This window comes from Rhinatrema bivittatum, chromosome 13 (genome assembly GCF_901001135.1).
Source record: "Rhinatrema bivittatum chromosome 13, aRhiBiv1.1, whole genome shotgun sequence".
Classification (NCBI taxonomy): domain Eukaryota; kingdom Metazoa; phylum Chordata; class Amphibia; order Gymnophiona; family Rhinatrematidae; genus Rhinatrema; species Rhinatrema bivittatum.
The window spans coordinates 80,939,726-80,963,877 of record NC_042627.1 but is presented as its reverse complement, the minus strand read 5'-3'; the positions used below and the strand labels follow the sequence as shown (position 1 = coordinate 80,963,877).

The 24,152-nt window shown below is 46.4% G+C and overlaps 2 protein-coding genes across 2 annotated transcripts; one reads left to right on the top strand and one right to left on the bottom strand.

Moving 5' to 3' along the window:
- Nucleotides 1-324: 324 nt before the first annotated feature.
- Nucleotides 325-5,119, bottom strand: FEM1B (fem-1 homolog B). Its single transcript, XM_029575069.1, has 2 exons — nt 4,771-5,119; nt 325-1,992 (listed from the first exon to the last, which is right to left on the bottom strand). The coding sequence occupies exons 1-2, from the start codon at nt 5,022-5,024 to the stop codon at nt 357-359; spliced, it is 1,890 nt and encodes a 629-aa protein (XP_029430929.1). The 5' UTR covers nt 5,025-5,119; the 3' UTR covers nt 325-356.
- Nucleotides 5,120-11,327: 6,208 nt separating this feature from the next.
- On the top strand, nt 11,328-19,390 carry CLN6 (CLN6 transmembrane ER protein). The gene is made up of 7 exons (XM_029575070.1): nt 11,328-11,463; nt 12,452-12,566; nt 15,642-15,740; nt 16,005-16,193; nt 17,433-17,488; nt 17,689-17,811; nt 18,256-19,390. Exons 1-7 carry the CDS (start codon nt 11,405-11,407, stop codon nt 18,524-18,526), a joined length of 912 nt encoding a protein of 303 aa, XP_029430930.1. The 5' UTR covers nt 11,328-11,404; the 3' UTR covers nt 18,527-19,390.
- Nucleotides 19,391-24,152: the final 4,762 nt, after the last annotated feature.

The following is a 24,152-nucleotide window of genomic DNA, read 5'->3' as shown; positions in this document are numbered from 1 at the left end:
CTCCCACCGCTCCCCACACACTGCACTTAATATCCAGTGCAATGGCAGGAGCCAGGGCCTTTCTGGCTTCTGTCTGAGGTGATAGGACAGCGAGCTCTGGGCACACGAAACCCAAGGGAGAAGCAGCGCTCTTGGGCTAAGACCACCTAAAGTGCCAGATTATCAGGCCATCACCAGTGGGGATACTTTTGCGGGATTTGTGTCATACCTGACTCAGGAGTGGGCAAAGCCTGTCTGGGGACGTATGGGGAGGGAAGGCCTATATATGTTTACCACCTGCACTTCCACAGTGCCATGTTAAAAAAAAACCCAAAAAACAACAAATCCAGGAGAGCTGGTTTTATGCATGGCCTCAGCTAATGAAATTGCACAAACTTCTCGAGGGCTTTGGGGATCTGGTTTTGGTACTGGATGTCATGCAGTCTCACGGCTCGTGCAGCCAGGCACTTCAGGCTCAGCTTCATTTGCGTTTTCAGCAGTATCTCCGACACGCCCGTGGTGCTCTTGTCCAGTGGCGTCTTCTTCTGCAGGTTGGTCATGTCTGTGTGGGCGCCAGCTTCCACCAGGCTTATAATGATGGCGTGCAGAGTCAGGAAGTCACTGATAGGCCGGTTATACTGCACAATGACGTGGAGCGCAGTGTTGCCCTCATTGTCCACAGCATTCACCTCCGCACCACAGTCAATCAGCAGTTTGGTGACCAATGCATTGGGGAAGCTGCAGACATCATTGGTGTGGAAGTCATCTACTGGCGTGTTGGAGTTGACAGCCATGTGCAGTAGGCTGGAGCCATCGCGGGTCTTGGGATCCAGCTGGATGAGTTTGTAGATCTGCTTGTTAATGCTGGCCTGCTCCTCAGTGCTGCTCTGGGTTTTAGTGGAGATGCACACCAGATAGAGAAAGGTGAAGATATTGCACTCATAGTTGTCCATAGCTGTATGGATGTCAGTGTCAACTGTGCTGTGAATCCTGGACATCCCCCTTTCTATCTCCACAGCACTGCACTTCAACACACTTTCGATGTCCTTTGCTTTCACTGGCTCATTCAAGTGGATCATCTGGGAGAAGACCTGAGCAAACCTCAAGAGATCCTTATGGGTGTTCCGGTTCCCTTTCTGTCTCAAGTACAATGCATGAAGCCACAGCTTGATGCACTGCTCAAACTCCATGTTGTCTGCATAAACCGCACCACGGTAAATGATCGGATGAGACACATCAATATTGTCCGAGCCCAAAATCCGTTCACGAACAATAAGTCCTTCCATGTGTAGTGCATCTGCGTCATGTATAATGGCATCCAGTTCTTGAGGAGTTCGGCATTCAGTTCTGTTCCCGTAAGCTTCAATAGGTGGAAGGACAGATTTTTGCATGATGTTCTCAGAATCCCTGTACCTCTCCAGCATCGCTAGGTACAAGTACTGGTACGTCTTCATGATGTTATAATTCTCTCGATCATTGGCAAAGGAAGCACCCAGGAGTTCCAGAGCCTCAATCCTGCTGAGGGCATCACAGTCTTCATGGGAGAGCAGCAATTCCACCACGTCGGCTTTACAGCTTTCAGCTGCCACTTTCAAAGGGGTCATGCCATGTCCATTCATCACCATGGCAGCCTTCCACTTCATCAATTCCCTCACAATCTCCAGGTGGCCGGCCTCCGCTGCAAAGTGCAGTGCTGTGGCTCCACAGTGTGCTTTGGCATTAGGGTCAGCATGCTGTTCCAACAGGTATTTCACTACCACCGTGTGCCCCTTGTATGCTGCAATCATAAGGCAGGTGTTGTCATACTTGTTAGCGATGCTAATGTTGGCATTGTTTTCCACAAGGTATTTCACAATGTCCAGCCTGCCATCGAAGCACGCCGCTCTCAGTGGAGTCGAGTTTGTGACTGTGGTGTGGTTGACATTGGCTCCATGACTGACCAGCAGTTTGACAATTTCAAAGTGACCGGCTCCAGCTGCGCACCAGAGAGCTGTGGCGCCATCAATAACGTAACTGCAGAGGGAAGAGAAAAGCAAGATGTTAGTCCTGTCATGACACACAGCAGAGGAGAGAGAAGAGGAAGCTTCCTCTAGAGAACCTTAGTGGTGAAGCTGCGCGAGGGCTGCCGACATGAAACAGAGGGACTTGGTAGAAGTAATGAATATTCTTACAGCAGCAGTACTAGCAACACAAAAGCATTAAGGACTCATGTTTAGCATTTTATTTCATTTCAAGAGACACCTTGCTTTTAACCCTCCTGGAAGCGAAGGACAGGGAATGGATCGCCCCAGTACTGTCAGACACATAACTCTAGGTTTAACGGACCATTGGTAGGACCCAGCATGGCACTTAGGTTCTTATGAAAGCTCCTGCTACACAGTGGCTCACCAGTATGAATCTAAAGAAATCTGGTGTGTGCACGGGGGGGGGAGGAGAAAGGAGATGCACATAAAGCACAAAGAGCTGAAGAGTGGATCTTCATCAAAGCACAGATAGCTAAAGATCAGATTCTAGGAAGGAGATTTCTTTTAAATACAAGAAATGAAACCATAATAAAAGGTGCACACTTTAAAGTAAAATGATTAAAAATGTAAGCCAATATATTACGGAAAAAAGACATAAGAATAAAACTAGAATAGGAAGCTAAAGCGGCAAGAAACTGTTGCGCAGATACTGTAAGGAATATTACAGAAGATCCATCTCACAAGGGCATTCATAGTGAACGTCTATAATACCTTCCCTCCTAAGAGAAGAAATCTGGCATGGAAAAGGAACAAAGGCAGCTCCCCTTAAAATCAGACTTCACCCACTGTGTAAGGGAGCTGGCTTGCCAGGTCACTCTCTTTCCCTGATATATTGCTTCCTGCTTAGGTGTACAAGGTGTTAACTATTTGATTGTCCCTGTCCTTATTTCTGAAAGTTTACATTTTTTAAAATGCATTAATCACTTAACTCAAAAAGGCCTAATTCAAAATGTTAAACAAAACAGGAATACATTACAGGACATAACATGAAATGTCAAATTCCTTAAGTTCAACTAGCCCTTGGGGTATTTTGTATGAAGGTATCCTAAGCCAAGTTATCTAGTCCATTAGGTGTAAATACTGCCAAGAAAGATCCCGATACCAAGAAACAAGAGGATATCCCGCCGGTTCTGATATCCCTGTACTGGCTCCAATAGAATATAAAATCCTAACAATTATCCACAAAATCATGTACGGAGAACAAACAGACTGGCTTAACACGGCAATTAAAATTCATGCACCTCAAAGGAATCTACGCTCTGCTAATAAAGGCCTATTCTCTATTCCGTCAGTATGCTCGGCACAGCTTTCGCAAGTAAGGGAACATGCAAGTCCAAAAATTTGAACTCAATCCCCACAGAAACATGCCTAGAACCAAATTTAAAAATATTTTTAAAAAGAGATCAAAACCTGGCTTTTTATGAAGGCTTTTAATGATTCCCACTGAATCACTCTTATGCACCAGTCAGCTATTTTTGTTTCAATATTTTAAGATTCATTTCATTTTAGTAAATGTACTAACCACTACCCTTCCTCGCCTTAAGTTCCCAATTATGATTTTAATGTACTTTTATTCTTATTGTACTAATATTGAGTTGTTATTTTATTGTAAACTTTACTTTAATATATTAATTTTATTTTGAGTTTAATTTAATTGTAATTTTATTACTGTTGTAAACCATTATGATGGCTACACCAAATGATGGTATATAAAATCAGTAAATAAATAAATTAAATAAAATAAGGATCAACTTATCTGGAAGTGAACAGCATTATTCTTATAAGTAAGCCTATATATATATATATATATATATATATATATATATATATATATATAGGCTTACTTATATATATATATATATAAAGTATTCAAGAGTCCTCTGAAAGTCTTCAGACAACTGCAGATCAAGTGAAAAGGAACTCCAAAGAACTGTGGCCACCACAGAAAAAGCACGCTCTCTGGTTACAGAGGCGAGCAGACCTCACGGAAGAAACATCAAGTAAGACTCTCTGAACTGATCTTAGCTGGCAGGATGGTTGGTATAATTTAAGGAGAGAACTGGAGCACTGACAGGCTCCCCAGAGTTGCCCAATTAAAATTGACAGTCATTCCGATTTTATACTCTATTGGTTGGCCTATTGAGAGCCAATGGAGACTCATTAGAGTAGGTGTGATGTGTTCATTGTGTTTGTTACCAGAGATAAGGCATGCAGCAGCGAAACATCTGGCAACTCAAATAAAGCCCATTACAATAATCAATTCATGGGAACATAGTTGCCTGTAGGATGGTATGAAAGTCAGCATCATCTAGGATTTTCTTCATGCCAGAAAACTCAGATTATAGAACCCACTTCTAATGGCTGTGGACGAAATGAAAGGTTGGAATCTAGCAATGCACCCAAGCGTTGGCACATTTGTTGATGGGAAATGAATGTGGAAAGCTGGAGGGATCTTCTGTTTTTTGCCATAATAAGAGAGCGTTTATTGTAGTGAAGCCTTGCTTTGAGAGTGGACAAACGAATCTGGACATGTCAAGGAGGTTTGCAAGCCAATGACATCGGCAGGTGTTTTGTAAGAGTGAGAAGCAGGGAGGATAAGGACGCTCCTGTAGGGACAGCTGGGTTCATGGAGGATCACTGGGAAGATTCGGGCTCGATTTTGACGAGGAGCAGAAACGCAGCAGGATCGCCGGTGCCGACGGAGGAGCACAAAGCCAGGGCAGCGGGGCCTAGGCCCGCGGCGGGCAGGGGCGGCGCTGTTGCGTACCCGTCGAAGCGGACGGTGCCGGTCTGGCGCGTGTCGGCCCGGTAGTGCTCGAGCAGCAGCCGCACCACCTTGCCGTGGCCGTTGCGGGCGGCGATGATGAGCGGGGTGGAGCGCTGGCCGCCCTGCGCGCTCACGTAGGCCAGCAGCCAGCGGATCTCGGCGTCCGTGCGGTTCAGCAGCAGCGCGGCCAGCGTCAGCACCCGGCCCTCGCTCGCCGCCTTGTACACGTAGCCCGCCAGGCTCTCCAGCGCCATCCCGGGGCCCCATCCAGCCCCGGAAGCCGCGGCGGAAGTCGGCGCCCCGTCCCCTTCCGGCCTCCGCTTCCCAAAGGGCTCCGGCGGGGCGCGCGCACGAGCGCGGCACCAACGTTCCGCGCTCCTGCGCACTGCGGCCGCCGCGTGCCAAGAACGCTGGGCCCCTTTACCCAGTAAGAACAGGCAGGCCCCATTAAACATAAACAAGCACGCGTGGGAAAAGCGATGCCCAAATAACCCTTACAAGGAAAAAAGACCATGAGCATAAGGCACATACTGCAAACTCCGTGGTTACTTTTTGCCTTGCAGGCTTTGCACTAGTTTTCAGAGTAAAAAAAACTACCCGTGGAGACTTACGCTTACTTTTTCTGTGGATACCTTTCCCAATTAAAATAAAATGCCATTTTCGAAATCCCAAACTGTTTCCCCCCGGCTAACCCCTTCCTGGGAATAATTCCACTACAAAGCAGGTAAAAGGAGATGCGTACAAGATAGGCAATTTTCCAAAAGCCCATTTTCAGAGGTAAAATACTGTTTTACTGGGGGAAATATCTTTGAAATTTACCCTCCCAATATAAAACTTAAAGTTACTAATACTAATCTAAAAACGGGCAAAGGCCCCTGCATGCACAAAACATACAGCATACAACATGCAGTTAAAAATGTACAGAAAACAAAACTAAAACATGCAACATGAAAGCATATAAAAACATAAACCAAAAGGACAGATTTCACATTCAACAAGCGGTTCTAAATGTAATAAAATCAAGGGAATGCAAGTGGAAATATGCTCAATTTTACAGCTAACACTAACAAATTTGGGATTAAACCTGCTTCTTTGGGTAATGTATTCCAAAAAGGTATCTGAAAAGATACCATTTTAACATTGGATAGGATTTCAAGGAATGCCTTGGGAGAAGGTCTTAATCTCCCTGGAACATGATTTAAAAGATTGTCCTTAAGATACTTGGGTCCAGATCATGTAGCAATTGAAATATGAGCACCATAACTTGAAATGGTGCCCTGAACTGCTCTAAGCTATGTTCCACTTGCTTGGAGAGTTGCTGCTCCAGGTTTTAGATGTCTGTGCTACAGGGACTGAGCTGAAAGCAGAAAGGCAGTCACTGGGAGATCCAGTCAGGCAGCAATGATCTGTGGGAAAGGAAGGGAAGAGGGGATGAAGGGGGAATGCTTGAGGGAAGGTGAGGAAGGGATGTGAATACTCGGGGAAGGATGCACAGGATCCTGGACTTGCCACTGCTGGAAACAGGATGCTGAGCTTGATGGACTCTCGGTCTGACTCAGTACGACAGCGTTTTACGATATTATGCACTAATGCTCCTACCAGCCAAGGGTGGAGAGACGTTTAGGAGGAGAAGCTGGGCCATTTTAGGGAGGGGGAGGGGGAGGGGGAAGGAGACAGAGCGAGGACTGGGTATGAGGGGCAGGAAAAGAAAAAGAGAGTAACATAGCATAGTAACATAGTAGCAATGGCAGAAAGAGACCAAATGGTCCACCCAGCAAGTTTTCCATGCTAGTAATTGCCACTCTGTGCAGGTTACCCCCAAGCCTTATAGTAAGGGTAGTAATACTACTGGCAATATTTTTACTGGGTGAGCAGCCCTGATAATTCAGACAATGCTGCTTGAATGTGCTTTGTTTTTGGACTTGGCTGTAGAAGCAACCCTGTGATTTTTCCCTGATATCTGCATATCGTACCCCAGACTGTAAACGTTGGGGCCCAGGGACGGCTGTCATCTGAATCCAATTCCCCTTTTACCCCTGCCGCTGAAGCAGAGAGTGATGTCGCAACTGCATCAAAATCATGAAAGGTAATTGGTTAAGGGTAGGAGTTGCCGCTCCGTACAGGTTACCCCCAGGTTAGCACGAGGAGCTTCAGAAAGTTGTGAAGTGCCTTTCTGCATCCTTTTGCTTGTATAAAGCAGAGGAGGACTCAGAAATAGTCCGAAAAGGTTATTATCCAAAGCGTACTCTGCAGGCTTCAGACTTCCTGTTCAAGGTGGCCAGAGAGGCACACGCTCAGAGCAGGAAGGAAATCAGCTGCTGCTGTGGTGGCCCTGTCAGCCAACAACTGACGATGAAGATACATCTGGCAGGAGCCTCCCCATGACCCCTCAGCTGGGAAGGAAGAGCAAATGTGTTGGGGTAAAAGAAAGACGATTTTAAAACAATTTACAATGTACTCCTGATCTGAGCAGAGGGCAGTGACACAAGGACCATAGTCCAGCAATATTCTAGGGTGATTACCCTTGTTAAGAGTTTCCAGAATGCTAGAAGGCAGCTTTGTCCTCATTTATAGCCTTTCCCGCAAGCCACTGGCTACACTGGAGTTGCCCAAGAGAGGGAATTAAATTGCTTTTTTAAAAAACCACTTGTCGTCTAGGCACCTTATACTCTTCTTGTAGTAACATAATAAAATGACAGCAGAAAAAAAACGAAATGGCCTATCCAGTCTGCTCAGCTAGGATTGTAAGTGCTGCTTCATACAGGTTAGTTACCCCTTGCCTTCTGTTTAGGGTTGTAACTGCCGCTCCATGCAGGCTACCCCTTGCCTTCTGTTTAGGGTTGTAACTGCCACTCCATGCAAGTTACCCTTTGCCTTCTGTTTAGGGTTGTAACTGCCGCTCCATGCAGATTACCCCTGTTTAGGGTTGTAACTGTCGCTCCATGCAGGCTACCCCCCTTGCCTTCTGTTAGGGTTGTAACTGTCGCTCCATGCAGGTCACCCCTATGCCTTTCTTGGAAGCACATGCAAATAGGTTTTACTTGGGCAGCAGAGAGACATTTAAACATTGTCTTCTTAAGAATTACATGAAAAATTGGAATCTTAATGATTCTTTGTTTTAGTTGTCAACTGAATTGTCTTGTTGCTGGTATAGCTGCACTCAGTAAGCAAATTCAAGATAATATTCTGGAACAGATGAGGGGAGGGGGGACAGAGATGAGCCCTTATGTCACTAATCCACTTCTCTGATCTCTTGTATTGTCCTACATTTTCTAAGGCCGATATAGTAACAGAAGAATTAATAGTTAATTGGCCATCCTGTAACTTGATCCTTTCCTGCTGGCTGTAATTCCAGCACAGGGCTCATGCATTATCCAAAGGAGAGAGGACTTGTCACCCAGCAACAGAATTCGGCACAGAATTAGGATTGGGTTTCATGCACTACACAGAACCAGAGCGCATCTTTACCTTACTTACAACGATCAACAAACACATTAAAAACACCTCCCAGGGAGAATATTTGCAAGTCTTATTAACTTTACAAAAGGTGAAATCATTTAGTTATTGCATTTATATTCCAAATCTTGCCTTCTAATTTCCTTTCCTTGAGTCCTGCCAGACCCTTCCAGACCTGTGGGATGTGTTCCCCTACCAGCACATGGAGGCAGAAAGTGAAACTTTGCACTGCCAGCCCTTTTCCCTATATAGAGCAGGGAAAGCGCGACTGAGCTCACCTGGAAAATCTTCAGAAAATGAACCACAAAAATAAGAACTGAGCAGTCTCCCTGCTCTTCTTTCCCTGGGCTGAAAATGTTTTTATGGAGCCACCTTCCATTCTTTCTTTGCTTTTCCTCTTTATTATTTTTTATGCTGCCTGTCTTCCCAACTATTCCTTCCCCCATTAGCTTCAGGATGGGATCCGGACTGGTCGGGTAGTACTCAAGGAAAGGAGATTAGCAGGCAAGATTTTAATTTCACCTTTCTCATCATCCTGTCAGCCCAGTCCAGACCTGAGGGCTATATCTAAGAATGGGAATATGACAGGGTTGTTTCAAGAACTGCTCCAAAGATTGCATCCCCCTTTGCCTGCAGATCTATTTATTTAAAAATATTTATATTCCACATATATTCAACCATGTTGCTTAGGCGGATTACAGTAATTACATTCATAAACACAGATCTAGTCTGTAGCGCTTAGTGAATGAGTGTAAAGAAGCCCATGTTGCTGCCTTACAGATGTCTGCAGGAGAGAGCAGTCTGCATTTTGGCAAGTTGCAGCCTGTGCCCTAGTGGCGTGTGCTCTCAGCCCTTCTGTAACTGGCTTACCTTTCATTAAACTGGCCAACACTATTGCCTCCTGAAGCCAACAGGCAACGGGTGCCTTCAATGCCACTTCTCCCTTCTGGAGCCCTCAAACAAAATAACAAGTCTGTCTGACTTGCTAAAAGAATTTTGGGCTTTCAGGTAACACAGTAACACCCTACATACATCCAGAAATTGTAGGCCCCTCTTCTTTCCAATGTATTTTGACTTCCTGAAGCAGGGTAGAGGAACCGTCTGGTATACGTGGAGCCACAACACCACTTTATGCAAAAAGGATGTTACCGGCTTAATTGTGACCTTTTCCTTTGCGAAGTAGGGATCTCGGCAGGCCAGTACCCGGAGCTCAGAGGTTCTTCTTGCTGAACAGGTGGCTACCCAAAACACCATCTTCATAGTAAGATCCTTTAGCAAAGGACATAGCCGGGCCAGCCTTTATTTCTGCTGCGAGTTTCTTGTCAAAATTTTGTAATGGAATTGATCTATAAGATCCTGGAAGTGTGGGATCCTACAAACCAGAAAAGAGAGTCACAAAGTGAATGCAACCCAAATAGTCCAATCAAAAAATATTCAACTTAAATTTAAATATATTTTGATTATACATTCACAAATAATGGAAAAATCAATACCAAGAAAACAGAGACAAAGAAATATAGAGATGAGGACTGTCATAACACCCATAGGTGCAGACCAATTTTGCAGCACAAAATGCCCAGGTCATAACTAATCATAGGTCCAGCATTTAAGCATTTATGCAATATCCCATCATTCTCAATTTTTTTAAAAGATTTTTTATGCAGATTAAAAAAGGAAAACTTCCCTTAGTGATAGTTGAGAGTATTGTCAATAGCAAACTCGATCTTACGGTACCTGCAACTGACATAACGTTATGTTTCATCCAGTATTGCATCAGGGGCACTCAAGCCAGGGTCCCTGTCTCTCTCATCTTTAAACATAAACAGAATCAGACCAGGACCTCTTTGTGCATTGCTGGTATAACGACTGTGCACCGGCTCCGAGGTAGATGGTGCAACATGGGGATTGTGCCTTTAAACCTTGGTGATGTCATTAGAGGACATCTAGGGGTATAAAGGGTGAGACTTGCACACAGGGGGTATCTTTTGTCCTTTTCTCTTGGTCTTTTGCATGTTCCTGGTGTATTTTTTCCTTGGCTCTGACTTCAGCTGCTCCCATTGTGCCGCACTGCATATAAAAGGGACACCAGTTTCAGGACTTGACAGGGATCATTTTGGAATGAGTCCCTTTTAACAACAGCGATGGAGACATACAGAAACAAACTCAATATCAGGGAACAATATTGGATTTTCTCCTGATGTGTTGTAACCCCCCCATGATCTGAATGAATGCTTGGAGTGGTTTTCCTTATTATGATTTCTAACGACGTCTTCCCTTTTTCTCAGTTATTTTCCTCCGTGGTAGTTTTTGAGTTTCCTGGCGTTACTTCTGTTTCCCTTTAAATAAAGCGTTTTTTCTCTGTTTGCAGAGACTTTCACATTTATCAGAACTGACACAGCATTTGACTTCAACGTTTGTGAGATAACAAAAGAATTAATCAAGCCCCTTATGCAACAAAACAGGGCACCGTGTCGGGGATGTGTGGGATAACGGCATTTTTTTTAAGATGCTGATTCTCTGGTCACATTCTATGCCTTTGATTCCTTTTGGACATAGCTGTGACTCTCAGATTTTGGAAATTCCCTGGTCATTTGATTTTATTTGCAACAAGGGAAACTACAGAATACCAAAAAATATAACGGTTGTCTCAGCCAATAATATGCTATGCTGTGGCTTCTTTCTATAGTGGTCCCTCATATACTGAAGTTGCACCTTCATTGCTATGTGTTCTTAATAATACGGATCAGGAGAATTGGATTTCTGGGCAGAATCCAGTGGAGACCTCTTTCTCAGGGGACCCTTCACTCCTTGCCTAAGGTCCCAGGAGGCGCGATCAGAGAGACCAGCCTGCCTCGGAAGTCTCATCATTTATCCGGGGGAGCAGGACGGATTTTCTCAGAGGAATTGTGCTGCACTGTCAAGATTGCCTTTCCTTTGTGGTGCTGCGGTTCTAGGGTTTTCTTAGAAATCAGCCTAAGGGATCCCCCCATATTTCCCCAGCGAGCCGACAGCCCCGCAACCTGCACGAGCCAAACCTCGCGCCTTTCACGCAGCGACTCCACCGGAAGCTCCAGGAGCAACTTCCGTTTCTCTTCCTGTCCCGGCCCCGCCTGTTCCCGGGAACCATGGCAACCCTTCGCCCTGTCGCGAGGCCAGCACGCAGGCGCCCGGCTGAGAGATGCAGGGGCACCTGGGTTCAGCGCGTCTGCGGCTCGGCCCGGTTCCGGCTCAGGTCCGGTACGTCTTTGGCGACCTCGGGGCAGATAGGCAGGAGCTGCGTAGAAGGGTTGGGGGCGGGGGCAGGGGCAACAGGAATAGGGGGTGGAACAGTCTGAGGAGTGGGGAAGACGGGGATGGGACGGGACAAGATTGATGGCTGGGAATGGGGGGGGAGAGGGTCAGGTTTGAGGGTTGGGAGCAGGTGGGATTGGGCTAAGGGCTGGGGCAGGGGGGAATAGGGCTGAGGGTTGAGACAGAGGGGACAGGACTAGGGAGTGGGCCTGGGTTGGGGAAGAAAGGACTAACTTAGGGGTGGGGCAGGTCTGAGGGATGGGGCAGGGGGAATGGGGAATGGGGTGGGGCAGGGCTGATGGTAGGGGAAGGATGGGATTAGGGAGTGGGAAAAGCCTGAGGGTTGGGAGCAGAGGGAGATGGGTGGGAGTTGGCTGAGGGATGGGTCAGGGCTGAGGGTGGAGGAATGCGAATAGAGGAGTGGGATAGGTTTGAAGGTTGGGGGTGGGTCAGATCTTAGGGGTGGGGGTGGGAGATGGAACGGGACAGGGCTGATGGCTTGGTGTGGAGGGATTCGGGATGGGAATAGGAGAGGGTCAGGTCTGAGGGTGGAGGAATGGGAATAGAGGAGTGGGATAGGTTTGAAGGTTGGGGGTGGGAGATGGGACGGGACAGGGCTGATGGCTTGGTGTGGAGGGATTCGGGATGGGAATAGGAGTGGGTCAGGGCTGAGGGTTGGTGGGCAGCAGGTTTGTGATGGGGCACTGAAACAGTCTCCCCACCAGTTATCTTTATGTGGACTAAAACTTTTAGAATTCCTCTCTTCTCTGGGTCTCTTGCCCCCTCCTATATCTTTTCTTCCTTCCTTACCTCCCACCCCCCATTCCGTCTGCTCTTACTCCCCCTTCCCCCTCTTTCCTTCCTTCTGTTTCCTGTCCATATAGCATGAGCTTGCTGGATATAAAGCAGCATGTTCCCCTCCTCTCGTTTGCAGGCATGGGCCGGTGAAACCTAAAGATCCACCTAAAGTGTCCCACTTTCACCGGGATTTGTGGTTCTGCTTTACACTGCAGAACTGGCTCCTAGACTTTGGTCGTCCTATTGCTATGGTAAGTAGGAAGGTAGTTTTGGGGTATAAGAGAGTGGATGGGCCGTTTGGTCTTCTTCTGCCGTCATTTCTATGTTTCTATGTTTCTATATAGAGTGAATCAGTGGAGCTATACTTGGCCCATAAATCAGATGACATGCTGACGCAGAATCTGCTCACACACTTCCTAATTGGTTGAAAATACTGATATTTATTTGCATTTTTGCTATGTTGAAAGAAAATGCTCTCACTCTGTAATACTCATAGAGGGACATTTTCAAACTTTTGTACCTGGGTAAAAGTGCCCTGACTGAAAGCTGCTTTACTCAAATGTACCTAAAACTAGCCTAGGGCCTGTGCTTTCTGTGGGCAGGACACATTACACACACATCTGCAGCAGGGGCAGAGCAGACCGATGCTTTTAACAAGTGCACTTGGAAAGTTTCAAACAGAAGCAATGCAAGTAATATATTTTGGAACATTTTTGGTAAAGTCTGTGCATTAAAAATGGCCATTTAGTTTGCTACTCATAGGCTATCTGAAAATTGTCCACATCCTTTTCAGTTCAGCTGTGCCCCTGCTGTAGATTTACATCTGAGGCACATATTTGATTGGTTTATTTTGGCTTATGTTGTCAGATGAAACATCAGAGCGCTATGTGTAGCACTCAGATACCCTGTGTGTGTGGCCTCACCCAGGGATGCAGAGGAGCAGCTGAAGGAGTTAAACCAACACCGTGTGACAATAAATGTGGCTGCTGTCTGCCATGAGCACAGTACAGAAATCAGGTTTTCTCCTGTCTGAAGTAGCTCCTGCAGTTTATTACCTGCTGTGCTCGATGCTGCTGTACAAAGTGATTTAAACATAGATATGGCATTGACAAACAAGAACATCAAAACATGATTAAAACTCGGGTATAAAATTAATTCTAAAAATCATATCACATTAACTCAAATTGGTGCAGAACAGTAATGCTGTCAATTTTTTTCTAAAACTCAAAATATCTTTCTCCTGTTGTAAACCTTGTGGTAACTTATTTCACATAAGTGGGCCGATGAAAGAAAAAGCATGAGCATGTGGTGCCTGCATCTGGTAATCCTTAAACAATAGAATCGCCAACAAATTATTGTCCTAGGTGAGGAAGAGTACCCTGGCTCATCTTCCTGCATAGCCTTAAAACCAATAGAACAAGTATAAGTTTAGCAAGCTGAACAGGCAAGCAATGCAGCTTCATCAGACTCGGGGATATTTGTTCCCGCCTCCTCAGTTGCCTGCGAACCATTCAAATATTTCTTAAGTAGTCCAACGTACACTGAGTGGCAGTAATCTAAGGCTGAAAATACTAAAGCCTATGCCACAGAAAGGAAATCATATTGATGTAAAACAATCTCATCATTCTTAACTTAAAGAAAGCAGTTCTCATTACTGACTTAATTTGACATTTAAAACCCATGTTTGAGTCTATGATCATCCCCAGATCCCGTATCTCTGTAGGATAAGGAGTGACTGAAACTCACAAATATTGATAGGCTTTGCAATTCTACCCACTCATATCAATTCAATCATGTTCAGATTCAAAATTAAATTATTATTATTGGCCATCCAATCTTTTCTCCATTCTAAACAGAATGTCAGGTGAGCCAAAGTTTCTTGGAAAGAATTGACAAGTGGCACTATCAGCTGGCATACATTTTATATTGTACCCCACATGAAGTTAATACTTTAACCAGAGGTGCTAGATGTAAATTGAATAGTACAGCAGAAAATGCCAACCCTTGCGGTTGCCCTGACTTAATAACCTTTATCATTAATTCTCACTTGAAAGGTTTGGTCAGAAATGAATGACTGAAACCAGTTCAGCATCAAGGCTCCAATTCCATCATCGATTAATCTGTGAAATAGAATACAATGAGACAAAGTAGTGAAGGCTGATGCCACACCCACCCAGTCCTTTGCTTATCCACCTCACCACACAGGCCGATAGTAAAAATCGCGGGGAGAGCAGGCGAGCACACAGGCCACTTTCCTGTGCGTGCGATTCCGTAAATTAATGTATTTAAATTAGGACCCGCGGTAAAAAGAGGCGCTAGGAACACTAGCGCGTCCCTAGCGCCTCTTTTTGGATAGGAGTGGCGGCTGTCAGCGAGTTTGACAGCCGACGCTCAATTTTCCGGCATCGGTTCTCAAACCTGCTGACAGCCACGGGTTCGGAAACCGGACACCGGCAAAATTGAGCGTCTGGTTTTCAACCCGCGGGCCGATTTTAAATTTTTTTATTTTTGGTTATTTTTAACTTTTGGGACCTCCAACTTAATATCGCCATGATAAGTCAGAGGGTGCACAGAAAAGCAGTTTTTACTGCTTTTGTGTGCATTTTCCCGGTGCCGGCAGAAATTAACGTCTACCTTTGGGTAGGCGCTAATTTCTGAAAGTAAAATGTGCGGCTTGGCTGCACATTTTACTTAGTGAATCACACGGGAATAACTAATAGGGCTATCAACTGCATTTGCATGTTGCGGGCGCTATTAGTTTCAGTGGGGTTGGCTTCGCGTTTTCGATGAGCTATTACCCCTTACTGAATAAGGGGTAAAGCTAGCGCGTCGAAAACGCGCTTCTAAACGCGGGTTAACAGTGCGCTCCACTGGAGCGAACTGTACTGTATCGGCCTGACACAGATCATCATCCACCACAGAGATCAACAAAGTTTCAGCGCTGGGATTTGCCCCGAATCTGTATTGGTGCGGTCCAGTAATTCAGAATCTTCCACAAAGGAGTTCAGTTCTAATAGAACCCATTTTTCAAGCATCTTTGAAAAGGTTCTCAGAACTGACAAAGGTTCCCATTATCTTTAGTGAATCTGGTTATAGCGAGTTACAAGAATGGACACCCCCTGTAAAAATGGCGCAGTATGAACCTTTCTTCCCTACTGTCATTTCTACAAATGATGAAAGCATAGCCTTCTCAGCCCTCAAGGAATACTTTGGATTATATCAGTGTGTTTCTGGATGTGGAACGCTCGCTCCGGCGTCCTCAGCTGTACTGCAGGAGACGTTTTTAGGGGATTGTCAGAGGGAATAATAGTTTCTGTTTTCTACAGATTATCCTGCCCCTGGAGTGGTTTCCACTGAATAAGCCGAGTGCTGGGGACTATCTCCACATGGCCTACAACATCATCACTCCTTTCCTCCTCCTGAAGGTAAATGTATTGCTAAGGCCAAATCATTTTAAATTCCGTCTTACAGTCTGCCCTGTGCTTTGCTACTGTTGGAGACAATGTTCCAGCTGTTCCTTTAAAACCAACTCCTACAGCAGCAGCCCTGCTCTGCATCCTTATGTACTGCTGAAGGTGGGCGCTTGCAGTGCTTTGTAGCCTGTATACGTTCTCTTATCTCTCTTCCCTTACAGAGTGCTGTGTGTTTTGCTGGTACTCAATAACTAATATTCTGGCTTTGGGTTCCAGTTGATTGAGAGGTCTCCCCAGACCCTCCCACGTTCAGTGATTTACATCAGCATCATCACCTTTGTCATGGGGGCAAGCATCCACCTGGTGGGAGACTCTGTGAACCATCGCCTGATCTTCAGTGGGTACCAGCATCACTTGTCTGTTCGCGAGAACCCAATCATAAAAAACCTCAAGCCCGAGACACTGGTGAGATGATCCAAAGGGGCTTCCAGTCCTCTCAGTAAGGCTGCCAATTCATAGTGCAGGGCAGTGTGGCATGATGGCATCGAGCACTGTTAATTCTGCTGACGGGATGGCACCCAGTCCATTCCCTTTTAGCATGGAGCATTCGTTTATATGTATGTACGTGTGTGTGTGTGTTCACACCCCACCAAGGCTCAGTCATCCTCCTCAGCCTTACTCGTGTGTCCCATCTTCCCGGTCTGTGCCCCTTATCTCAACAGATGGGTTAACAGCCTCCCACTGGCCTCAGCTCCCCTGTTTGTGTGGGTGGTGGGGATAGAAGAGCCTTTCAGCAACTCAAAGAAAAGCAGACCGGGGGTGTGGTGCAAAAGCTGATTAGTTGGCAAGAGACCTTTCTGAAGTCAGACTCCTTTTATAAGAGCAGGATGGACAGACAGACAGACACACAGGTTTTATTATATAGCTTAAGTTTATAGATAAGCAAATATGAGCTACCTCACTGATAATCAGGGCAAAAGATTTGTCGTGTTTTCAATGTGGCAAAACCCATAGGAAGCAGCAGCCCAGCATATGAGAGAGAGCGAGAAGTGGAAGCAGCCGGATGTGTGCAGTTGTGCAGATTCTTTGCACAAGCGACATAGGCCAGGTGTGTGTGGACGTACATGGAATAGAGAGCAGACGCGTGTGTGTGTATCTGACAAGTATTGCTAACTCTTCGTTTGTAAAACGGTCAAAGTCAGCGATAACAAGAGAGCAGTAAGCAAGACAGTGAGTCTTGTTAATTCTTTTTATTAATTCACTGCTGTTCAGGAAGCATCTCTGTGCACTGAAACAAGAGAAAGCTTAGCGTTAATATCCACAATTTCTAAATGACATGAGTAATTAACTAAAACAGAGGGTTTACTTATTTAGTATTCTTATTTATTGGATTTATATTCTGCTTTTTGGCACTTCAAAGTGGATTACATTCAGGAACTGTGGTGGTTTCTTTGTCCCCAGAGGGCTCACAGTCTCAGTCTGTTCCTGAGGCAATGGAGGGTGAAGTGACCTGCAGTGGGATTTGAACCCTGGCTTCCCTCATTCCTATGTTCTTAGGCTTCACAGATCCCCCCCGCTATGAGTCACCCTGACAGGGGGGATCTGTGGGTCTTTGGTGCAATGTCCAAACCTCCCTGAGGGCAGACAGATTTGTGGGGTTTTGGTTTCCTGGTCTCCTAACGCTGATTTTCCATTTCACTGCAGATTGACTCCTTTGAGCTGCTGTATTACTATGATGAATACTTGGGTCACTGCATGTGGTGAGTGCTTTTATGTAGCCCAGCGAGTGCTGTGCAGACAAATGGCAGCCACCAGCCTATCTGAGAGCACAGTCCCTTAATAGCGACGCCCCCGTGGAGAGCATCGCCCCTCTTCTTACACACACTGTCTCTCTGCTGGGGGGCAGAGATATCATCAGGTCTCGTATTCATAAGCTGCGTGGTCTGTGTGTTCCTTGCAGGTACTTTCCATTTTTCCTCATCCTCTTTCTGTACTTCACGGGCTGCTTCAAGCACAGTGCAGAGGAGAGGAGGATGCCTTTGTCTGCCTGGCTGCTGCTTGGGCCCAGCAGTTTCTATTACTGGTGAGTGAGTACGCACTGGAGGGTCCTTAGTGAGGCTGCTCCCCGCAGAGTTCAGCATCCCTTAAAGCAGATGTAGGAAGGAGACCCTCTGCAGGGGTTGCCAGCAGTCTTTGGGCTGGAGGGTCAAGCATGCTAGCTCTACACGGAGTACAATCGGGAAGATTTCTAACTCTAGTAAAAGAAGGGGACACTCCATGAAACATCCAGCACGTTCCAAACACATCAGAGCGCAGCCTAACAAGCCTTACAGTCTGTTGCCAGAGGTGAGCAGCATAGTGGGGGGGTTAAAGGAGGTTTGGCCCAGTTCCTGCAGGAAATGTTCATAACGCATTACTAGGCGGCTAGAAATAGATGCTGGGCTTGAGGGACCTTGGTCTGAGCCAGCAGATCCCTGGTACTGATGTCAAACTCTTCCAGTCTGATTTCCTGTCTTTCCTTCTCTAGGTACCTTGTGACGGAGGGGCAGATTTTTATCCTCTTCATTTTCACTTTCTTCGCCATGTTGGCCATCATTCTGCATCAGCGGCGGAAGGGGCTGGCCCTGGACAGTAATGGCCTCTTCCTCTTCTGCTCCTTCAGCACGGCCCTGGTGCTGATCACTTTCTGGATCTCCTGGCTGTGGGACGATCATGTTCTCAGGAAGAAGTATCCCGGTGTCATCTACATTCCTGAGCCCTGGGCCTTCTACACATTGCACCTCAGCAGCCTACAGTAACTGGGGGGATCTGAGATGTGCTGAAGGAATCCAGCGCAGTTCTGTCCGGCTCCCACAGCTTCTCTCTTACATGAATTCTTTTTCTATCATTTGGCTAACAAGATCATAATTTTACAGTGGCAAAGGAAGGCAGAAAATGCTCAATCCCTGCTCTGTGGACCAGTTTGCCCACTAAGCCCAAATAGCTAGGGGAAAAGACATCTGCTTAAAAGTCTGAGCAAGTAGAAGAGCCCAAGAGTGACTTAAGGCCCACAGGTCTCATGATATTGCCTGCGCTATTGTGGGCTGTCAGCTCAATTCTTGATGCTACTTCTTGTAAAGCTATCAGAGCACTGCCATGCAAAAGGAGTTGAGTCCCTTCACAGATCAGGTCTTCTACTCCTCAGGCTGACTGAGAATACTGTAAATGTACAGGCAGTATTCACAGTTCCAGTCATTGTGTAACAGTGACACGTTGCAGCTAGAGGGATCTGATGCATGGCCCCAACCGAGGACTGTTGCCAGCTCAAAAAAAGTAACCACCAAAACGCAGTGGGCTACAGAACCAAATCAAATCTATAGAAAATGTAATCAGTGACATAGAACATTCTCAGATAAGAGCAGCTTAGAGGATAACAGCAGATGGCATAATCACCAGATTGTTGGCCTTCCTGAGAAATCCAAAGGCTTTGAAATAATCTGTCATGTCTACATGGCTCCCCAAATTATTGGATATTGAATGTAAAAATAATTAACTTAAGTTTCCTGTACGTACCCAGATCATCCAGACTCTTGGGTTTTGCCCTCCTGCCAGCAGATGGAGACAGAGAGAGTCTCACTGACACTGTACATGACCCAGTGTGCCTCCTGCACTCCCTCAGTATTTCTCTGTCTCCATCAGTTCCCTGTACATACCCAGATCAGTCCAGACTCCTGGCTTTTGCCTCCCTGCCAGCAGATGGAGACAGAGAGAGTCTCACTGACACTGTACATAACCCAGTGTGCCTCCTGCACTCCCTCAGTATTTCTCTGTCTCCATCAGTTCCCTGTACGTACCCAGATCAGTCCAGACTCCTGGCTTTTGCCTCCCTGCCAGCAGATGGAGACAGAGAGAGTCTCACTGACACTGTACATAACCCAGTGTGCCTCCTGCACTCCCTCAGTATTTCTCTGTCTCCATCAGTTCCCTGTACGTACCCAGATCAGTCCAGACTCCTGGCTTTTGCCTCCCTGCCAGCTGATGGAGACAAATAGTTTCACCGACACTGCCTCTTAATCTGGTGTGCCACCTGCAGTCCCTCAGTATTTCTCTGTCTCCAGCAGATGTAGATGGTGCAAAACTTGCAGTTCTGCAGTCAGGAGACTGTTCCAGACTTATGAGCCTTCCTCCCAGGGGGGTTTTTGGGTCCTAGTGGGTCCTTCCCTGTCTGGTTGAGGAGGACGAGCTGGTGACTGGTGTCCCTTTTGTTCGCTCATTCCTTTCTTCCATGGAGTGTAAATCTGGTAGTCCAGACCCCTCCCCTTCACGAGGCTGCTGAGGCAGCTACAGGCTCAGGGCGGCTGTTTTCTTTTAGTCAGTTCCTTTTTTAATTTGGCTGATTTTCTTTGTTACTGCTGGCAGCTCTGTGTTCCATTCTAGGGAGCAGGTATTGTAAGTTTGACTCTTTTTCTGATCTGCCATGCGGCCTGCGCTCCTGGAACCTGAACCTCTGCACCAAAGGAAAGTATTGGTTTCTATGTCTCTTTATTTTTTCTCAGTGAGTACAAAAAAAAAAGAGAGAGAACGAGGACCGTGTGGGACTGGGGTTCCAAATGGCAGATGAAATTTAACATGGATAAGTGCAAAGTGATGCATATAGGGAAAAATAACTCTTGTTCCCTGTATGTACCCAGATCAGTCCAGACTCGGCATACAGGGAGATCTACAAGTTTGTTCAAGGGCCTAGTGAAACAGATGTTGATCTGGGGAAAGCTTACATTGGTTCTGAGCTGTGATGTTGGACAATCTTTCTACAATTAAATGTTTATTTTAGAAGAGGTAAACTCTTCAGCTCAATCAATGGAAAAATTGATTAAAAACTGAAAATTTTTAAACCGATAACGGAGTCAATGCTAGCAGTGAATGGTGCTATAATAAAAGATGATGTTTCCTCGAGAAGAAAATATGAACATGTATGAAATATTCTTAAATGTAAGAACTTACAAGGGGTACAGTGATGTGCAGAAATGTTTTCTAATCCTGAGGAACCCACTCCTCTCCCTGTCAGAGCAAGGGAAGAGCTTCACTAAAGGTTTACAGTGGTAGATGGAGCAGAATGGGCCTTACAGAAAGCGTGGGTCTTTCCAAAACTTGTTAGTACCCAAAGAAAGGTGAACAAAGTGTTTGGCACAGGAGGAGGGAGGGGTGGCGAAAGAATTCTCTTTAAGGGGTCCATGTAAATGCGAGACAACATTTAAGAACTAACGGGCCGATACAGAAAAACGCGCGGGAGAGCTGGCGAGCGCACAGGGCGCGATTCAGGAGGGTGGCCTATGCAAATGAGGGCCCGCGGTAAAAGGTGCTAGGGACACTAGCGCATCCCTAGCGCCTCCTTTTTGACAGGAGCAGCGGCTGTCAGCGGGTTTGACAGCCGACGCTCAATTTTTCCGGCGTCTGTTCTCGAACCCGCTGACAGCCACGGGTTCGGAAACCGGACGCCGGCAAAATTGAGCGTATGTCTTCGGATTTTTTTTTTTTTTAACTTTTGGGGCCTCCAACTTAATATCGCCATGATATTAAGTTGGAGGGTGCACAGAAAAGCAGTGTTTACTGCTTTTCTGTGCACTTCCCTGGTGCCGGCCGAAGTTAAAGCCAGTCTTTGGGCAGGCGTTAATTTCTGAAAGTAAAATGTGCGGCTTGGCTGCACATTTTACTTTCTGTATCGCGCGGGAATACCTAATAGCGCCTGCAACATGCATTTGCATGTTGCAGGCGCTATTAGGTTCGGGGGGGTTGGATGCGCATTTTCGACGCACTACTACCCCTTACTGTATAAGGGGTAAAGCTAGCGCGTCAAACGCGGGGCCAATCGCGGGTTAACTGCGCTCCACCGGCCCGCACTGTATCGTATCAGCCCGTAAGTGTCTGAGTTTTGGGAGCCGCCTTTAGCCGTGGTTAATGGAGATACATTTTCAGCTGGAGGTGGTTTCAGTAGCTTTTTGGAAACGCAGACTTGTCTTTCACTGATGTGTGTTTTGAGCAGGATGTATCCTGCCAGTCTTTTGATTTTGGTTTTTCACTGGGCTAAATCTGGGCTTTCATTTCTTTTTATGGAAAGTTGTAGTCTGTTGGTTTTTCTTCTGGATTTTGCCTCCTTCTGTTTTGGTCTTACACTTTCGTAAAGTATGAACTTTTGTGAATACTTTGTGTGATTGTTTTTCTTTAATTCTGTACAGCTCTACATTTTTGAGTGTTTTTTTTCTCTTAAAGTAACCTTAATCATGCAATAAAAAGAATGGAAAAGGAGAACAATATTCCAGTCTTTGTAGTCTCACAAAGTGCACATTGTATTTCTACAAGAGACACTTTTAGGGGGTAATCAGTTAGGGGAGAAATGCTCCTGCCAGGTACGGCAGGTTTGAAAGCAGCCTTGCACATGTCAGCTCACTCTGAGACGTGCGCTTACACATGCGTCAGGTGTACAGCAGGGGTAATAGTGCGACACAGCGTCACACGACTGCACCTGCTGTTGTGTTTGTGGAAGCTTTCCAGGAGGATCAGCTGGCACGCTTTGGAAATGGAGACGACGTCCAGGCCTCTGCATGTAGCGCTACCCCCATATTTTACCCATAGCAAGGCTGAATTATACAGATCAGAAAGTGACTCTGTTTTAATATTAATGAGCTGGGCCTATAGGAATCGGACAGAAAGATGAGAAGGCCGTAATTAAACAGAGATGGAGGACAGTGGCGGAAGAGACTGGACGAGCCAGTTTATTCTTTTTCCTGCTGCTCTTTACTATGTTGAAGGAACTTTGAAAAGCGCTAGAAAATGCAGGCATTTCCCTGGTTGTAATAAAAACCAAAAAGTTGCACATTTCCGGTAGCTGTGATGGCTGATGCAGAGGGAGTCCTGCCTCCTCCGTGGCTCAGGACCTAGAGCCATGGCAACAGTCGTATTTCTTACAGTTCCTGCTGGACTTTAGCCCGCAGAAAGCAGGGAGTGCTGGAGAGAGCAGCATGGTGAGTAATACAAGCCTCTTCCACAGCAGCAATGCGGCTCTTCCTTACCTGCTCTGAATTAAAGAAGGTCCTCTTTCTATCCCACAGGCAACATTTCTGTCCCAGGATGAAATTAATGGTACGTAGAGAAGTCTCACTAAAGACCATGCCAGGGAGTGCTGGGCTTAGCTTGTGGCTCCTGCGCACTGCCTTATGTCTCCTCTGCTCCCTGCTACATTCGCAGGCTGATACTCAAAGGCCTTTCCCAGGCAGACGGCAGCTAGGGTGGGAAGGTAGCGCTGGGGAGGGAAGAGGTTCCCCCCTCTCCTGCACTTTCTCTCGCTTTTCTTTCGCGTCCCAGAGTCAGACTGGGCCAGAGGGCAGCCCCTTTCCCTCTTACACTGCTCCCTGCACACAGCTGGGCCCAGCCAAACCTGCAAACTTTCTGCATTCCTCCAGATTTTATTTACTTTCTTTAACCTTTTAGATCCTGCTCATTGAAGGAATTATTTCCTGATGCCCCCTTTTACATATGTTAGTTAACTAGACCCAAATTTGGTATAAATATGGTATAAAAAAAATTGCAAGTAATTAAAAGTATATGAAAAAAAGTTCCACTTGTGGAACTTTGGTACCTAAAAGGTTAATAGTCTTCTCTTACTATCTGCTCAAGGTCTTTCCATTTCTAATTTCATAAACTGAAACTAACCTGGCTGCAGCTGCCGCTGATCCCAGAGCGCAGGCTTTCTCCAGGGGCCGAAGCCATGTCAGCAACTCTCAGAGACGAAGAGCAGCATCCCTAACCCCCCTGGGCACAGCTCTGCCAATGCACCTCACTCCTGCCCTGGGCACCACAGACTTCCCTATCATACGCACCTCCATCAAACCTTATTCCTGCCCTGCTAGTCCAGTTCTGAGACGCTCACACACCAAACTCTGCCAGTGCACCTCATTCCTGTTCTGCAGCACTCCTGCTATTCTCACACACAGCTCTTCCAATGCACCTCAGTCTTGCCTTGCAGCACCCCTGCTGCCTTGACACACACACAGCTCTTCCAATGCACCTCAGTCTTGCCTTGCAGCACCCCTGCTGCCTTGACACACACACACAGCTCTTCCAATGCACCCCTTGTCTTGCCTTGCAGCGCCCCTGCTGCCTTGACACACACACAGCTCTGCTACTGCACCTCAGTACCTGCTGTGGTTATGTGGAGACGCAGTAGTAAAGAGCAGGCACAGCCAGGCTGATGAGCCTCAGCTGATGTGGAAAGGGGATGAGAAGTAAGACCCCAGCCTTTGCCAATGGGGTAAAGAGGAAGCACTCTGGGTGCAGGTGGCTGCTTCCCCAGGGACAGGCTCAGTGTCTTTGTTGGCCCGATGTGGCATCTGACTTGCTGACAATCCTTTCCGCTGCCGCAGCTGCAAGCACCTGGTTTGTCAGGACTCA